This window comes from Trachypithecus francoisi, unplaced genomic scaffold, assembly GCF_009764315.1.
Source record: "Trachypithecus francoisi isolate TF-2019V2 unplaced genomic scaffold, Tfra_2.0 Lachesis_group19, whole genome shotgun sequence".
Taxonomy (NCBI): domain Eukaryota; kingdom Metazoa; phylum Chordata; class Mammalia; order Primates; family Cercopithecidae; genus Trachypithecus; species Trachypithecus francoisi.
In genome coordinates this window covers 33,810,719-33,824,715 of record NW_022681464.1, presented here as the reverse complement: position 1 = coordinate 33,824,715, position 13,997 = coordinate 33,810,719, and the positions used below count along the sequence as shown (strand labels likewise).

The window sequence follows — 13,997 nt, the reverse complement described above, 5'->3', positions numbered from 1 at the left end:
TGCTGCTGGGACAGGGATTTTTTTGTTGGAGCAGAGGAGGAGCCTCAAGATTACTGTCTTTGTCCTGCAGAAGACATTGCAGAAGATCTGTTGCTGGCATTTGCAAGGGGAACAACAAGGGATGTCTCCTCTTCAAAGGAACCAAAGACAAGTAGAGAACCTATGTTTGTCTCACCCTTCACCTCCTTTCCTACCATAATGCAATAAATAAAGTCCTCACTCCTGGTGCATAGAAAAGGCTTGAGACCTCTGGTCAATCACAGGTCCCAACTGAATGAGTGCTCAAAGAAGTTATTTACTGGGAATTAATTTTGCTCCTGTTGGGCCAAACAAGAAATCGAAATTTGGTGTAGTATATGAAAGTCTATTACAATAAATATTAGTAATAATATTCATATAGCGCTTGCTATGTGCCAGGTACTATTAGCAGTTTTCATGTAAGAAATCTTTTCATCCTCTTAGCAATCCTATAAGGGGAGTACTTTTATTATCCCCATTTTGCAGATGAAGAAACTGTGGCACAGAGAGGTTGGGCTATTTGCCATGATCACATAGCTGGTAAACGGTGGCATCAGGATTGAAACTCGCAGGCTGGCTTAGGGTCCTGCGCAGGCCCAATGGCTCCTAGAAATTCCCTCAGTGTATGAGCCACTCCTTTCTTTTCAAACCCACTGGGTTGCCTAGAGGGCAATCTGGACTTGAGTACTTTTTAGAGAAGGGAAAAAGACTCAGTCATCTCCTTCCATCTTGCAAAGTGGGATTTTGCCCAACCGGCTTTACAGAGGTGCCAACCTTCTAGACTGTAAACACTTCAAAACTAGGAGCTAACTCTTCTCTTTCTTCCTTATGCAGTGCATACTCAGTATGCACTGGGCAAGTGGCAGGGAACTGGAGGACTGCATCCTGGTAGACAAGCCTTTGGTCCTAATTCTCTGCATATTTGCAACATAGCTGTATGGAGAGGTCATATTTCTGGGTAATTTTTTTGTTTGTTTCTTGGGCACATTTTGCCCCTTTAATTGACTCAAAGTGGGGCATTTGTAATTTAGCAAGTCTCCAAAAGCTGATTTCCTTCTTTTCCTTGCTTCCCTTTAGCATTCCCTGTCCCACACTTCTTGGTTTTGAAAAAACAAAACCAAAAAACTACTGAACAGTCAGGAAGGTCTTTGAGCTGAGACAGCCCAGGGACAGCGGCGTATGGACCCTGGCCCTAGAACTGGTGTGGCCTGCACACCTTGTGATACCAGCAAAATCCAGGAAGAGTCTAGGTCCTGCCTGTCTAGTGGGTTGGACATTTCTCCATCTCTTTCACCTTCTTGGGAGCAGAAATGTTCCCTTTTCCTCTGATGCTCTAATTTTTCCCCTCCCCAGAGGCTGGTGGGGTAAGGATTAGATAAGATGGATGATTTTTGGCATTCACCTTATTTGGAAGGATAACAAAAAAAGAGAGGCATCTTCCACTTCCCAGCCCAGTGTGAGGGGGCAGACAGCAGACCCTGGGGTGCCTTTTGGAATTGAGAGTCCTGCCCCCAACATCTGCTAGAGAACACACTGGGGGAGGCAGAAGACTTGGGAAAGGCCCCTGCAGGGAAGCCAAGGGGTCTCATCTGAAACTTACCCCCACCCCATCACCTCCTTAAGAGGTAGAAAAGGTTTATGCTGGTCTGGAATATGGACTCCTTTTACTTAAGGGGAGGAGAAAACTTCAAAAACATCACAACTGACGCCCCAAGCTCACTTTTTAGTATTCAGGATCAGGAAACTGGATCTTCCCTGCCGTCACCCTTTGGTGAAAGGGAAAGGATCACTCCAGGGGCAGGGCCTTGGCCCAGCTGGCAGCCCTAGGCTTTATGTAGTGATGCCAGTAGCAATTAATAATGATAATAAATGCCACACTTCAAACCAAACCCAAGCCGAGGATGACTGAATGATTGGACCTCTGCCTCCCACCTGCGTGCGGTTACTCTGCGAGTCCACACCCTCCCGGGCAGCCTCAGTTCCACCCACCACCTTCAGCCTGGGATTCAAAGGGAGCGCTGCCCCAGGACCAGCGACGTGGACCAGCACACTGCCCCTTAGCAGACCCACAGGGAGTGGGATGGTAGGTGGGGGCGGTTGGGTTTTATCTTTATTATTTAGTATCAGAAAATAATCAAAACGGGGTGGTAATTTCGGCCCCCTGAGCTCGGTTTAGTTTTTCCGCGAAGTGCAGGGGGGCCGTTTTAAGATCCCCACCTGGAGCTCCAGAGCTCCCGGGGACCCCCGTGTCCACCCCGTCTCCTAGGGCCTGGCACTCCCTGGCCCCGCAGCCCGGGAACCTCCACCTTCCCCAGGCGGCAGCTACAGGTCCCGCCGGGCTCATCCGAGGTCTGCGGCCGCCGAAGTCGGGGTCTTAGGGCGTCAGGGAGCAACCAGGCCTCGGGGAGGGAGGCCGGCGCCGGCGCGGAATTTCTTTATCGGGATTTGAGAGCCGCAAGCTTCTCCTTCGCTTCTTTAAGCGATCACGGAAAGACACCTTTCGATCTTTTGTCAGACATCTTGGCCCTTAATAGCTAAATTTATTTGGTTTAAAGCGGCTACGGGAGAAGCAGGGAGGGAAAATCTTTCGTCGGTCATTGGGTGGCCTAGATAACAGACTTGGAGAGAGAGGGGAGAAGAAAGTAAAAAGGTTAATGGATGAGGGGAGGGCTGGAGGCGCCCGGCGTGGGGCTTTTACGGCGACCCTCCCCCGACCACCCCCTTATCGCGGCCCGAACTTACCCGCGGCGCAGCGAGTACATTAAGTCACGTAAACAGCGCGGAGAGGAATGCCACCGCGGTGACCTTTCGTGCGCCGCCGCCGCGAGCCCACCTCCGCGCCGTGCTGGCGGCCGCCGGCGGCGCGCGGGGGTCGGCCGGGGGCTGCGCCGGGCGAGGGGCCTCCGAGCCGGGCCTGGCCTGCGCAACGCGCGGGGCCTCGATTCCGACCGCCCGGGGACCCCGGCGCTGCCTCTGCGCGGTCCTTCTCCCGAAGTGGCCGGCGGCGGGGAGCCGGCGCTGGGGGTGGGGGCGACCTTTGAGTTTCCGCCGCCACCACCTGACGTTTCTAAAGAGTGTTTTTGGTTTTCCGAGATTTAAATTTAAAAGAAAGAAAGAAAACCACCGCCAGGACTCTGGTCGACGGCCTACGGTGCAGTGCGACCACCGAGTGGGGGACACGCTGCCCGGAACTCGCCACTGGCCCCAGACGCTGGCAGGGGTGGGGGGCTCTGAGGTGACCCTGGGTCCTTGGGTAAAAGCTTCCCGAGACGGGAAGAAATATGGTATAAGCGAGAAGGCCTCATACATCTGGGCTGTTAAAAATCTAAGTTAAAAATATGTTTTAAGTCAGAAATGCATTCTTTTTCTTTATGAAACATCGCCGAAGCAGCCAGTTTTGTGACAGGATAGTAAAATGAGTGTGAGTTCGCGGGGCTGGAGGTGCACAGGGACACGGGTCCTTGCCGGGTCTCGCCGCTCCTCCGGAAGCGGCGCAAGACTGGGTCCCCAAACACCCTTCCCGTTTGGCAGCCAAGCCCCCGCCCCCTGCCCAATTGGCTGCAGTGTTCTGGGTGGATTTGAATCGCGAATAGTGGTGTGGCGCGGCCCAAATAAATCAATCCTGGGGACAGGCCGCGCCCGGGAGCCAGCCCTCTGTGAGGGTAAGGGGGAACGACTCGCCCAGGAGGGGCCGCTCATTGGGTCTAAACAGTCCGGAGAGGAACAGTTTCGTTCAAGATTAGCAAATCCCGAAAGAGGAGACAGGCGGGGGTGAAAAAAAAAAAGAAGGAAAAGAAAAAATATATATATACCCACGAAGAAAACAGGAACTTCTAAGAGCTGTCCGTGTACTTTGGACACTAGTGGGTGCCTTCTCCCCAGCTCTTGGGTTTCTCCCTAGTTTGGGGTGCACCTCTTCCCTCCGAACTTCCTAATCTGCCGGCCTTTTAGACCAGCTGGGGCGCGCCCAGGAAGCTCCACGCGCGGGCCTGGGGCTCATGGGAGTGGCTTTGAAAACATGCTTGTCTTCCCCAGAGTTGTCCCTAGCGCCAAAGATGCACTGGGGAAAAGGCACATTGGAGAGGTCAGGCAGCCTGGTTTTCTGTCTGAATCAACTGTACGAGTTAAACAGTTTTATTTTGAAATTAACCAACCCATAACAACAACAACAACAACAACATTCACTACCCATTCCCTCGTTTGGTTGGAAAACCAGTCTGAAAAACTAAATACAATCTGTGACCATGAAAAGGAGCAATCACTTATTTTTCCCATTTGTTTTGAACATTATTCTTAAAAATAGATTGGGAATCTGGAGGGTAAAATGCCGGGTCCCTTCCCGAGCCCTTAGAGCCCGAAGGTTGTCGAATCGGTCAATGTCCACCCCGCCGCTCACCTCTGTCCCAGCAGCGCCGGGGCCAGCGCGCCCTCCTGCCGCGTCTGCGGAGCTGCGGGAAAAGCAGGTCCCCGGGGGGTATCGAGTGTCCAGGGATATCCACGCAGACATCCTTGTACTTGCAAATACAAAGAAACACACAGGACAGAGATCAGGCTCGCGCCAGGGCTCGATCTCCTCGGGGCTCAGGGTTGGAGGCCATTCACAGCCTGGACACAAACTGAGCCAGAGAGTTTATTTTTAGCAAATAAGATAGAGTTTTTAGAAAATTGCTTTTAATAGCAAGCTTGAGAACCATTATTTCAAAACGTTGGAATCAAAGGAAATCAAATGTCCACAACACATTTCCGTCACTGCTTACAATTGAGCTTCTGCAGAACGCAGTCCACTTAAACATTTGGTGGAACTCACGAAAAGAACCAAAAGCAAGGCATTCCGAGTCCTGGCGGGGGTTGAGCGGCCGGGCGGACGCCTGGCTATCTCTTCTGGGAATCGCGCATTCAATCGCACTCAGGTTAAAATTTAAAGCCCCTGGATCCTGCTCCAGTAGCCAACCTCTCCATTCCAGAGTTTTCTACCTTCAGCCTTTTCAAAATGCGGCCACGCTGAAACTGGGAGCCGCCGCAGTGATTGGGGGAGGCAAAGTGGATTGTAATAAAAGTGACTAAATTGGACGAGAACGGTTTCTGGACCTTCTCGGTAGCAATTTAAAATTCACAAGCGTTTAGAAGCAATTTACAACGAAGAATGAAAAAAGAAGAATTCTCTCCAACTTCCTGAATTCCTCGCCCCCTCCTCCGCACTGCCAGGCCCCGTCCTCGCTCCCCCAGGAGCCACAAGTTCACAACTCACAGTTACATGCAGAGGAAATAACGCTTAGCGACGAGGTCTCACCGTCTCTGGAAACCATACTTTTCAACGCACCTCTCCACCCCAGTTCAACTCTGCACAGGCTCCTCTCCCTTCCCTAACTGGGAAAACACGAAAATAAAAACAAAACAAAAAACCAGAGCCCAAATGCTTTCTGGGAGACCGACCTTCAGAAAATCATTTACTTCGATTTACCTGGCGGGGGCGAGGGGGGGGGGAGGGGGGGCGGGCGGGGGAAAGTATAAAAATGCATTCTCACAAAAACAACTCCTTTTGTCCTAAAGTCTCCCTCGGCAGCCTTCTGGGGTCACGTCTGTCGGAAGAAATCCTTTCTGTGAGCGAAAGGGAGCGACACATATATCACGGCTTCTGCAGCGGACGAGCCTGCGGCCGCGCGAGTCGCCGCTGACAGATCGGCGCTGATAACCCCGCGACGTTCATTTCCAGTCCCTTTGCCCGCTAGGGACCGTATCAGTTTGTACAGAGTTGTGATAACTGTTTGGAGGGAGCGAAGAGGGGGTGTGTATATGAACGTGGGGGTGGGGAAGCAGCATTCAGCTCTGGGTCCAGGGAAGGTGACACCCCCTCTTCGCAGTGACTTATCTGCGACTTACCTGAAACTCTCCAGGGAAATCTCAGTGCAAACGGGACATCAAAAGTTGGAGAGCGTCCTCGAACACGACTGATGTGGAAGCCCTTTTCCATTCTGCGCACCCCATAGACTACCTTTCCGTACAGGACGACCCGAGTTAAATTTCCCAAAGGTCAGCTGGGGAATTTTGTCGTGAGGTTCCCGAAACCACCACGACCTGAGCCCTAGCATCCCGAGCGAGATAGGGTCGGAGAAAGTTTAAGGTCTGTCGCACACAACCGCAGGGCAAAAAGCGCATTTGCTGTGAAGGGGCTAGGTGCGGGTTGGGGGGTGGGGGGGCGCAGAGCACATTCTCCCCTCCTTCTGGGGGCGTGCTGACCCAGGGGCTGGAGCGCCCCTCCCGCCGCGGCGGCGGCGCGGGGCTGTGCACTGCCAACTCTTCCCGTGCCAAGGCTCCCTCCTCCTCCCTCGTGTGGGTGTGTGTGTGCGACTGCGGGAGCGGGAGGGTGCACAGCCGCTGGGTGGGTGCGGGTCGCCAGCCAGGTCAGGCGTTCTGTGGCCTCCGCCCCTCCCCCAGCGTCCCTGGGCTCGGCGTCCCCCGGGTGGACTCGCCCCCACTCCGGGGACAGGGCTCGCGGCTCAGTCCACGCCCGCAGGCAGCGCGGCGCTCATTGTCTGCCTGGGCGGCGCGCTCCCCTCCCCCTCGCCGTCCCCTCCCCACCCTCTTTTCTCTCCTCCCCTAGATCCCTCCTCCTCCTCTTCACCTCCAGCGCCCAGCTGCTCGCTGAGCGCAGTTCCGACCCACAGCCTGGCACCCTTCGGCGAGCGCTGTTTGTTTAGGGCTCGGTGAGTCCAATCAGGAGCGCAGGCTGCAGTTTTCCGGCAGAGCAGTAAGAGGCGCCTCCTCTCTCCTTTTTATTCACCAGCAGCGCGGCGCAGACCCCGGACTCGCGCTCGCCTGCTGGCGCCCTCGGCCTCTCTCCACGCCTGGGAGCACCCTCCGCCGCGGCCGTTCTCCATGCGCAGCGCCCGCCCGAGGTTCGGCTGCTTCCTCCTCGCGCGATCTCCCCCCTTCCCTCCCCTCCACCCCTACTCGTCGCGGGCCCCTGGGCCTCCGGCGCTCCGGCTCTCTCCAGGCCGCGGTCGGCTCCGAGGGAGTCTCCCTCCTCCCCTCCGGGCGGGCTGAGGCGGCTCCCAGGCTCCCGGGACACCGCGGACCAACTTCTAGTCTCTTTTCCTCTCCTCGAAGCGCTTATCTGCGCGCAGCCTTATCTCCGAGTTATCTCGGCCCAAAGGGGCGGGAGCCGGTAGTTAGGCAGGCAGAGAAACTTCTTTCTTGCTATCTAGCCAGGTCTGTGTGTGGGCATTAATTTTAGTGTGGTAATCTCCGATGAGCCGAGGCGATTTGGAAGAGCAGCCTAGAAGAGGCCAGCCCGGCTGCATTTCGCCTCCCTCCCCCACTCCTCCGATTCTCCCTGTCATTCTTCCTGCTCTCCCCTTTGGGGTCGCCTCGGCTCTGGGGCAGTCTCACGCCCCCCACCCCCCGCCCCCAGCCCTTGCGTTCCCCCTCCTTTTCTCTGCTCCCCGCTCCACCCCGCTACGTCCGATTCCGGGAGGGTCCGGCCTTTCTGCTGCTGGGGATGACCGCGGGGTGGGCCGGGCTGCCCGGCCGGCGTGAGCGCGCACGCTGGTGGCTACAGGCGCGGGCCGTGTCTTAAGGTGTGCGGTGCCGCAGGGACGCCGGTGGGGCTGGCGATTCCAGCCCCGCGAGCTCCCCGCTCTGCCTCTGCTGGGAAGGACCTGGACTGCTGCCCCCGCCCTGGCGTCCCACTTTCCCTGGGCCCAGTGGCATTTCTCTCTGGGGCTCGCGTTCGGGCTGGTCAGCGCAGTCCGGGAAGCTCTGGGAGAGCCAGTATAGGAGAACGCGGCGGTTTCGTTTTCGGGGACAGGTTGCCTTCCTTACGCGAACGTTTTTCCCGTGGGGAACCCTCACCCCGAGGCATTTCGGGAGAGGGGCATCCGCAGAGAGGCGGGATGCTGCGGTGCCAACACGCACAGCTACTTAAATTCTTTTGTGTGTCATCAGCCTGGGGGAGACACTTTAGGGCGGAAGGAAAGCCTCAGCCAGCTTCTGCAGATCACCCCTGGGATCTGGCGCGCGCACGGAGAAAGGATGCGGCCGAGGGGGTGGGCGGGGAGGACGCGGAGACCGGAGCGGTGCCTTTGAGGGAGGGCTGGTATCCCAGCCCTTCCAGGGCCCTGTGGCGGCTGCGCAGGCTCCTTTCCCCTCTCCCTTATTAATGCCCACGCCCCAGGCAGAAATGGGATATTTGAGAAGTCTCAAATGGGATCTTTGAGTTCTCAAAGGTCCCATTGGAGGTGGATCCCATTTGAACTAGAATAAAGGAGTGGAGGCGAGGTAGTGTGCAGCCTACGCTCTTGCTAACTCGTCTATCTCCTACCATCCCCGTCTCCCCCACCTCGCCTCAGGAGCTAGACGTCAGCTTGGAGCGGCGCCGGACCGTGGATGGCCTTGACTGACGGCGGCTGGTGCTTGCCGAAGCGCTTCGGGGCCGCGGGTGCGGACACCAGCGACTCCGGAGCCTTTCCAGCGCGGGACCCCTCCACGCCGCCTTCCCCCATCTCTTCGTCGTCCTCCTCCTGCTCCCGGGGCGGAGAGCGGGGCCCCGGCGGCGCCAGCAACTGCGGGACGCCTCAGCTCGACACGGAGGTAGCGGCTGGACCCCCGGCCCGCTCGCTGCTGCTCAGCTCATACGCTTCGCATCCCTTCGGGGTTCCCCACGGACCTTCGGCGCCTGGGGTTGCGGGCCCCGGGGGCAACCTGTCGAGCTGGGAAGACCTGCTGCTGTTCACTGACCTCGACCAAGCCGCGACCGCCAGCAAGCTGCTGTGGTCCAGCCGCGGCGCCAAGCTGAGCCCCTTCGCACCCGAGCAGCCGGAGGAGATGTACCAGACCCTCGCCGCTCTCTCCAGCCAGGGTCCGGCCGCCTACGACGGCGCGCCCGGCGGCTTCGTGCACTCTGCGGCCGCGGCGGCAGCAGCCGCGGCGGCGGCCAGCTCCCCGGTCTACGTGCCCACCACTCGTGTGGGTTCCATGCTGCCCGGCCTACCGTACCACCTGCAGGGGTCGGGCAGTGGGCCAGCCAACCACGCGGGCGGCGCGGGCGCGCACCCTGGCTGGCCCCAGGCCTCGGCCGACAGCCCCCCGTACGGCGGCGGAGGCGGAGCGGCTGGCGGTGGGGCCGCTGGGCCTGGCGGCGCTGGCTCGGCCGCGGCGCACGTCTCGGCGCGCTTCCCTTACTCGCCCAGCCCGCCCATGGCCAACGGCGCCGCGCGGGAGCCGGGAGGCTACGCGGCCGCGGGTAGTGGGGGCGCGGGAGGCGTGAGCGGCGGCGGCAGCAGCCTGGCGGCCATGGGCGGCCGCGAGCCCCAGTACAGCTCGCTGTCGGCGGCGCGGCCGCTGAACGGGACGTACCATCACCACCACCACCACCATCACCATCATCCGAGTCCCTACTCGCCCTACGTGGGGGCGCCACTGACGCCCGCCTGGCCTGCAGGACCCTTCGAGACCCCGGTGCTGCACAGCCTGCAGAGCCGCGCCGGAGCCCCACTCCCGGTGCCCCGGGGCCCCAGTGCAGGTAAGGGTCGCGCCTCAGGGTCAAGTTGCGGGTCCAAAGGGCTGGGGCGCACGGGGGACGTGGAGCAGCTACTCCACTCTGTTTTCAGGACTTTGAGGCCCTGTTTTCAGGACTTTCGCGTCCGAGTGCACGGAGGTCGGCCTGGTCCCAGGAAGGATTTGCAGGCCTGTGGCTGGGTGACGAGAGTCTGGTAGCGCTGAGGCGATTCTCTTGTGCCAAGTTCCTTTCCACGGAAGAGACTAAATGCACATCTGTACCTTTGTGCCTTGGAGAAGCTCAGGGCCTTGATGAGTAGTGAATGGCCTCTGCTATTGGGGAAGAACGAGGCTGGGAGGGAACTAAGAGCGCTTGAGCCCCATCGCAGACCCTACTTCGGGTGAGTGGAAGAGATTCCACGATGGGAGTAAGTCTGGGAGAGTGGCGGACACTTGATCCACCCCCAGACACACATACAAGCACTTGCAGACTCTCCCAGTTTAACTCTCCAAAGGGTGTGTGTTTGTGTTTTCCTAGAGAAGGGTATTTAGAAAAGTACAACAGAAGATCTTAGATGTTCCTAGGGAAGCTGGTTGGCGTCTTCTCTCCCACAAGGGAGAGAGGGAAAGAAAAGATGAGAGGGCACCTGGAGTGGTCAGACTTGCGACTTTATGCTGAAGGAGAGCTGGTGGATAGGCCCTTTTGCTTGGCATCAGCTGGGCCCTAGTCTGGGACTGCTGCTCACATGGCCAGGCTGCAACTCGGGCATCCTGGAGCTGGGGCACCTATTCTCCCTTCGAAGTTTAGCCCACCAGTTTTTCAGTTTCCAGTTTGACTCATACTCTTAATTCCTGTGTCTGGGAGCCATTAGGGGGTAAACCGTGAAAACGCTATTGTCAAAAATACCTGGAAATACCTCGTTTTGAAAAGTGTTTTGTTTACTCCAGCACAGGAGTGTGTGAGCCCTGTTAGGCTGCTTTTCTCAGATGCAGCATTCTGCGTCTTTGGTGCTTTCAACTGGCTTCTCTTACTATATATTTCACCTGTTTGATAATCTTTCTAAGGAAACAACACCTTTTTTTTATTGTTGTTTGTTTGAGGGGAGGTGTGGGGGAGGCCCCTTGAGTCACAGAGGTGGCAGAGTGGAGGAAGGCATATGAATCCAAACAGTCCTACCCCCGTGTCTTGTGTATCCCAGGTCTCTGCTTCTCGTGGGAGCCTCCATGCTGCCCTTAGGGACAGCAAGTCAGTCCTTCTAGGGGCCAGGATTCCTTAGGATAAAATGGGACATTCCCAACCTTGTCTGCAAAAGACACCCTGGAAATGCAAGTGGTCTGAAAGTGAAGGAACAAATGTGAACAGCTCCCTGATAACCTAAGTTCTTTCTGTCTTCTTCCAAGTGCTGCAAGACTTGGTCTCAAAATTCCTTCTTTTTAGTTTTGCTCTGTCACCCAGTCTGGAGTGCAGTGGTCACTGTCACCTCCACCTCCCGGGTTCAAGTGATTCTTCTGCCTCAGCCTCCCAAGTAGCTGGGATTACAGGAACGTGCCGCCACACCTAATTTTTGTGTTTTTAGTACTTTTTGCCATATTGGTCAGGCTGGTGTTGAACTCTTGACTTGAGGTGATCCACCCGCCTCAGCCTCCCAAAGTGCTGGGCCTATAGGCGTGAGCCACCACGCCCAGCAAAATTCCCTTTTTGCTTCTGCTGCAAAGCTGGCCCTGGAGACCATATTTCTATGTGTGGAATGGGATCGGGGACCCTGTTGAGATTTGCACTGTTGACTTGGGACTTGAGAGTCGAGGGCTCTCTTCCTTACCGCTGCATAGGGACCCATGTTTGGCTCCCAGGAGCAGAGAGATGGAGAGACTGGGAATCTCTAAAGAGGCAATGGTTGGGTGTGAAACTTCTTTTGTCAGTCGGGGAGTTCGTAGGGAATGTGCAAGGGTGTGTGAGTTGGGTGAGGGCTAGCTGCAGCTTGAGCCAGCGCCTGCAACTCTGCCTATTTCTTGACACACCTTAGCTTGATCTCCAGGCTCCTTTCCTCCAATCTTCCAGCATTTCATATTGCTGAGAGAGTCTTTAGATGTTTACAGTAACTGGTTCGGTATGAGAAATCCCTTTAGAGGCAGTATGGGGCAGTTGTGGGCAAGTTAATATGTTGCTTTTTGTTTTAAATTTAGCCTATACTTTTCCTAATTTTTTCATCTTCTGGGCACACCACAGTTAGAGAAATTTTCTGTAGACCTAGAAGATTTGTTATTTTTTAAGCATTTTTTTTAAAAGTATGTTTAAAAAAATGGGAAGGGATTTGGGAACACCCAGCTTTTGCATAGAGTCTGTTAGGAAATCAGGAAGTGACTGGGACCAAGCCAGTATTGGGGTGAAGGGTGGGGAGTGAGTGACCCTAACTTTGCTTGTCCTCACAGGTACTCTGGGGCCAGCTTCCTAGCTAGATTTCCTGTTTCTTAGATTTTTCTCTTTTTTTTTTTTAAAACAAACTGTTTTTGGAGGCAGACACTTTAAACACCAGAGCTAAAACCCGAGTGCTGAACTTGATCAACCCGCACAATCTGGAGGCTTCTGGAACCCATGCTATGCACCTCTTGCTGACTGGGTAGATGGGATGAGCTTACTCTGGGGTGAGCTCAGAGTTCTCACACCCCTTTATTTCCTGGGTCCTACACCCTCCTAAGCTCCTGCAGAACTGTGTTTGAGTCCCTGTGTCTTGGTGCCACACACAGAAAGACAGGTGGTGGTGCCCTTCTGCCCTGAATCTGTCACTCCCCAAGGGCACCCCAAACAGCCATGTTAGGAGAGAAATGGTGAGTTGAAAAGGGGAAACTTGGTGAGCAAGCCTCCAGCACAATCAGATATACAGACAGCATTTTTTTTTTTTTTCCTTTTTAGTCATTTAGAGGATTATAGCTGCCTGGTGGGTTTGGGAAAGAGGTTGGGAGGGGATGAGAGAGATTTTATTTAACTAAAAATAAGCAAACTTCCTAGATTGTATTTATTATTTATTCGAAGTGGACTTTTAATTAAATTTTGTCTTTGGGTTTTCAGATGACTAAATAGTTCTACCTGGGGAGTTCACGCTGTCTTGTATTGGGAATTCTTATTGTTCCCAGGCAGAGGACTGGGTTTTCCAGGGAATGCCCCACTCCTCTATCCAGAGGGGCTCTGATAGGTAACATTTTAAAGTCAACAACAAAGACAAATACCTTGTTTAACTTCAGTGTCCTTGACGTCCTGAGTATTTTACTGATTACCATAGTCAATAGTGGCTTTTAGAGCGGAGAAGAATAAATCTTTGTGATCTGTTGTGAGTTGCAGTATCCCCATGACAACTTTGAACTCGGGCTGTGTAGGATGCTAGTTTCTTTAAAACTTAATAAGAAAGGAGAAAGGAGACTTGTTTTGTAAATAGTATTAATGGAATTAAAGAGTTTTTATGCTAAAGTCATATTTAAATATCGTTACCCCACAGTTGATGGTAGACACAAGCAATAAACTGCAAGGGGATGAGAAGGAACAAAAAGGTTCACTAGCACACAATCTTCAGCTACAACTCTAAAGTGTAATGTTTATTTACTTTAAAAAGTGATTCAGAAATGCTTCTTCAATAATGCAAAACTAGAACATTTAAACCTTCTATAATCTAAAGAACCTTAAATGGGGGTCTATACATTTTTTTTTTGGTCTATACTTATAAGTACCTATCTCATTTTTAGAGACATTTATTCTTCCATATTTAACCTTCTTGAGAAGTAATAAATGTTACATTTACTCTTAATTAAGATTTGTTTTATTAGCAGGTTTAGGTTATTGTGAATTCTGAAAACTAACCAAAGAATAATAATAATAAAATTATGTAAAATAAATGCATTTTAAATAGATTGTATAACTCAAAATGATCACTGGGAAGGTCTTGGTAATTTTCTTAATCAGTAAGGTATCAACCTTTTATAAAAATTTTGCGGATAGAAGCAGTTGGACCCACTTCTAAATCAGGGGATTTTAGCATTTGATCTTTGTGGCATGAAAATAAACTCTGTGTTTAATGTTAGTGCATTTTCCCCCTGAAAAGATGAGAGTAATTTTCTCATTTCTAGTTTCTAACTAACGTAGGTGCCTAAGAATAGTACTTTTAATTTCACTTGTGTATCTTTAATTGGAGAAGAGGCACATATGGACCGGTGGCAGATGTAGAAAATACTTTTTAAAATTACTTGAGATAAAAGTTAATGAGGCAGCTTCGGTCTGTCCCCGGATATTTGTGGGTTGCAGCGGGGCTCAGTGGTCAGTATTGCTGTGTCGCTTGCTCGGGTTTGGCAACGACGTACTGTAATGATGATGGATTTTAGTCTTTAAAAGCTCGGGGACAGCCTGAGAGTAGGGATCAGGGGACTCAAGCCGACCTCCTCCCCACCGCTCATCTCGCACTCTGACGTCCTCTGCTTCCAGCACTCTTTCCCGGGGT

General features: G+C 53.8%; 2 protein-coding genes across 17 annotated transcripts in view; one reads left to right on the top strand and one right to left on the bottom strand.

Moving 5' to 3' along the window:
- LOC117064071 (translation initiation factor IF-2-like) overlaps positions 1-6,503 on the bottom strand; it is a 40,362-nt gene extending 33,859 nt beyond the window's left edge. For 4 of the 14 annotated variants that reach the window (XR_004429243.1, XR_004429242.1, XM_033178157.1 and 1 more), the window contains exons 1-3: positions 5,899-6,503; positions 5,544-5,616; positions 4,415-4,532 (exon numbers count right to left, since the gene is read on the bottom strand). Coding sequence is in view for 5 of the 14 variants with exons in the window: in XM_033178157.1 (XP_033034048.1) it covers positions 4,415-4,532; positions 5,544-5,616; positions 5,899-5,989 (282 nt within the window). In the remaining 9 variants the exon portion in view is untranslated. Of the gene's footprint in view, positions 1-609; positions 2,637-2,760; positions 5,386-5,543 lie in introns of those variants that run through there. The other 10 variants (XR_004429239.1, XR_004429241.1, XM_033178156.1 and 7 more) reach the window with 7 other exon arrangements.
- A 153-nt stretch (positions 6,504-6,656) lies between these two features.
- The window catches only part of GATA6 (GATA binding protein 6), a 33,622-nt gene continuing 26,281 nt past the window's right edge, over positions 6,657-13,997 (top strand). Inside the window, exons 1-2 of one of the 3 annotated variants that reach the window (XM_033178150.1) lie at positions 6,657-6,914; positions 8,367-9,538. In XM_033178150.1, coding sequence (XP_033034041.1) covers positions 8,404-9,538 — 1,135 coding nt within the window. In that variant the 5' untranslated portion in view covers positions 6,657-6,914; positions 8,367-8,403. Of the gene's footprint in view, positions 6,915-7,459; positions 7,596-7,643; positions 7,826-8,366; positions 9,539-13,997 lie in introns of those variants that run through there. The other 2 variants (XM_033178151.1, XM_033178152.1) reach the window with 2 other exon arrangements.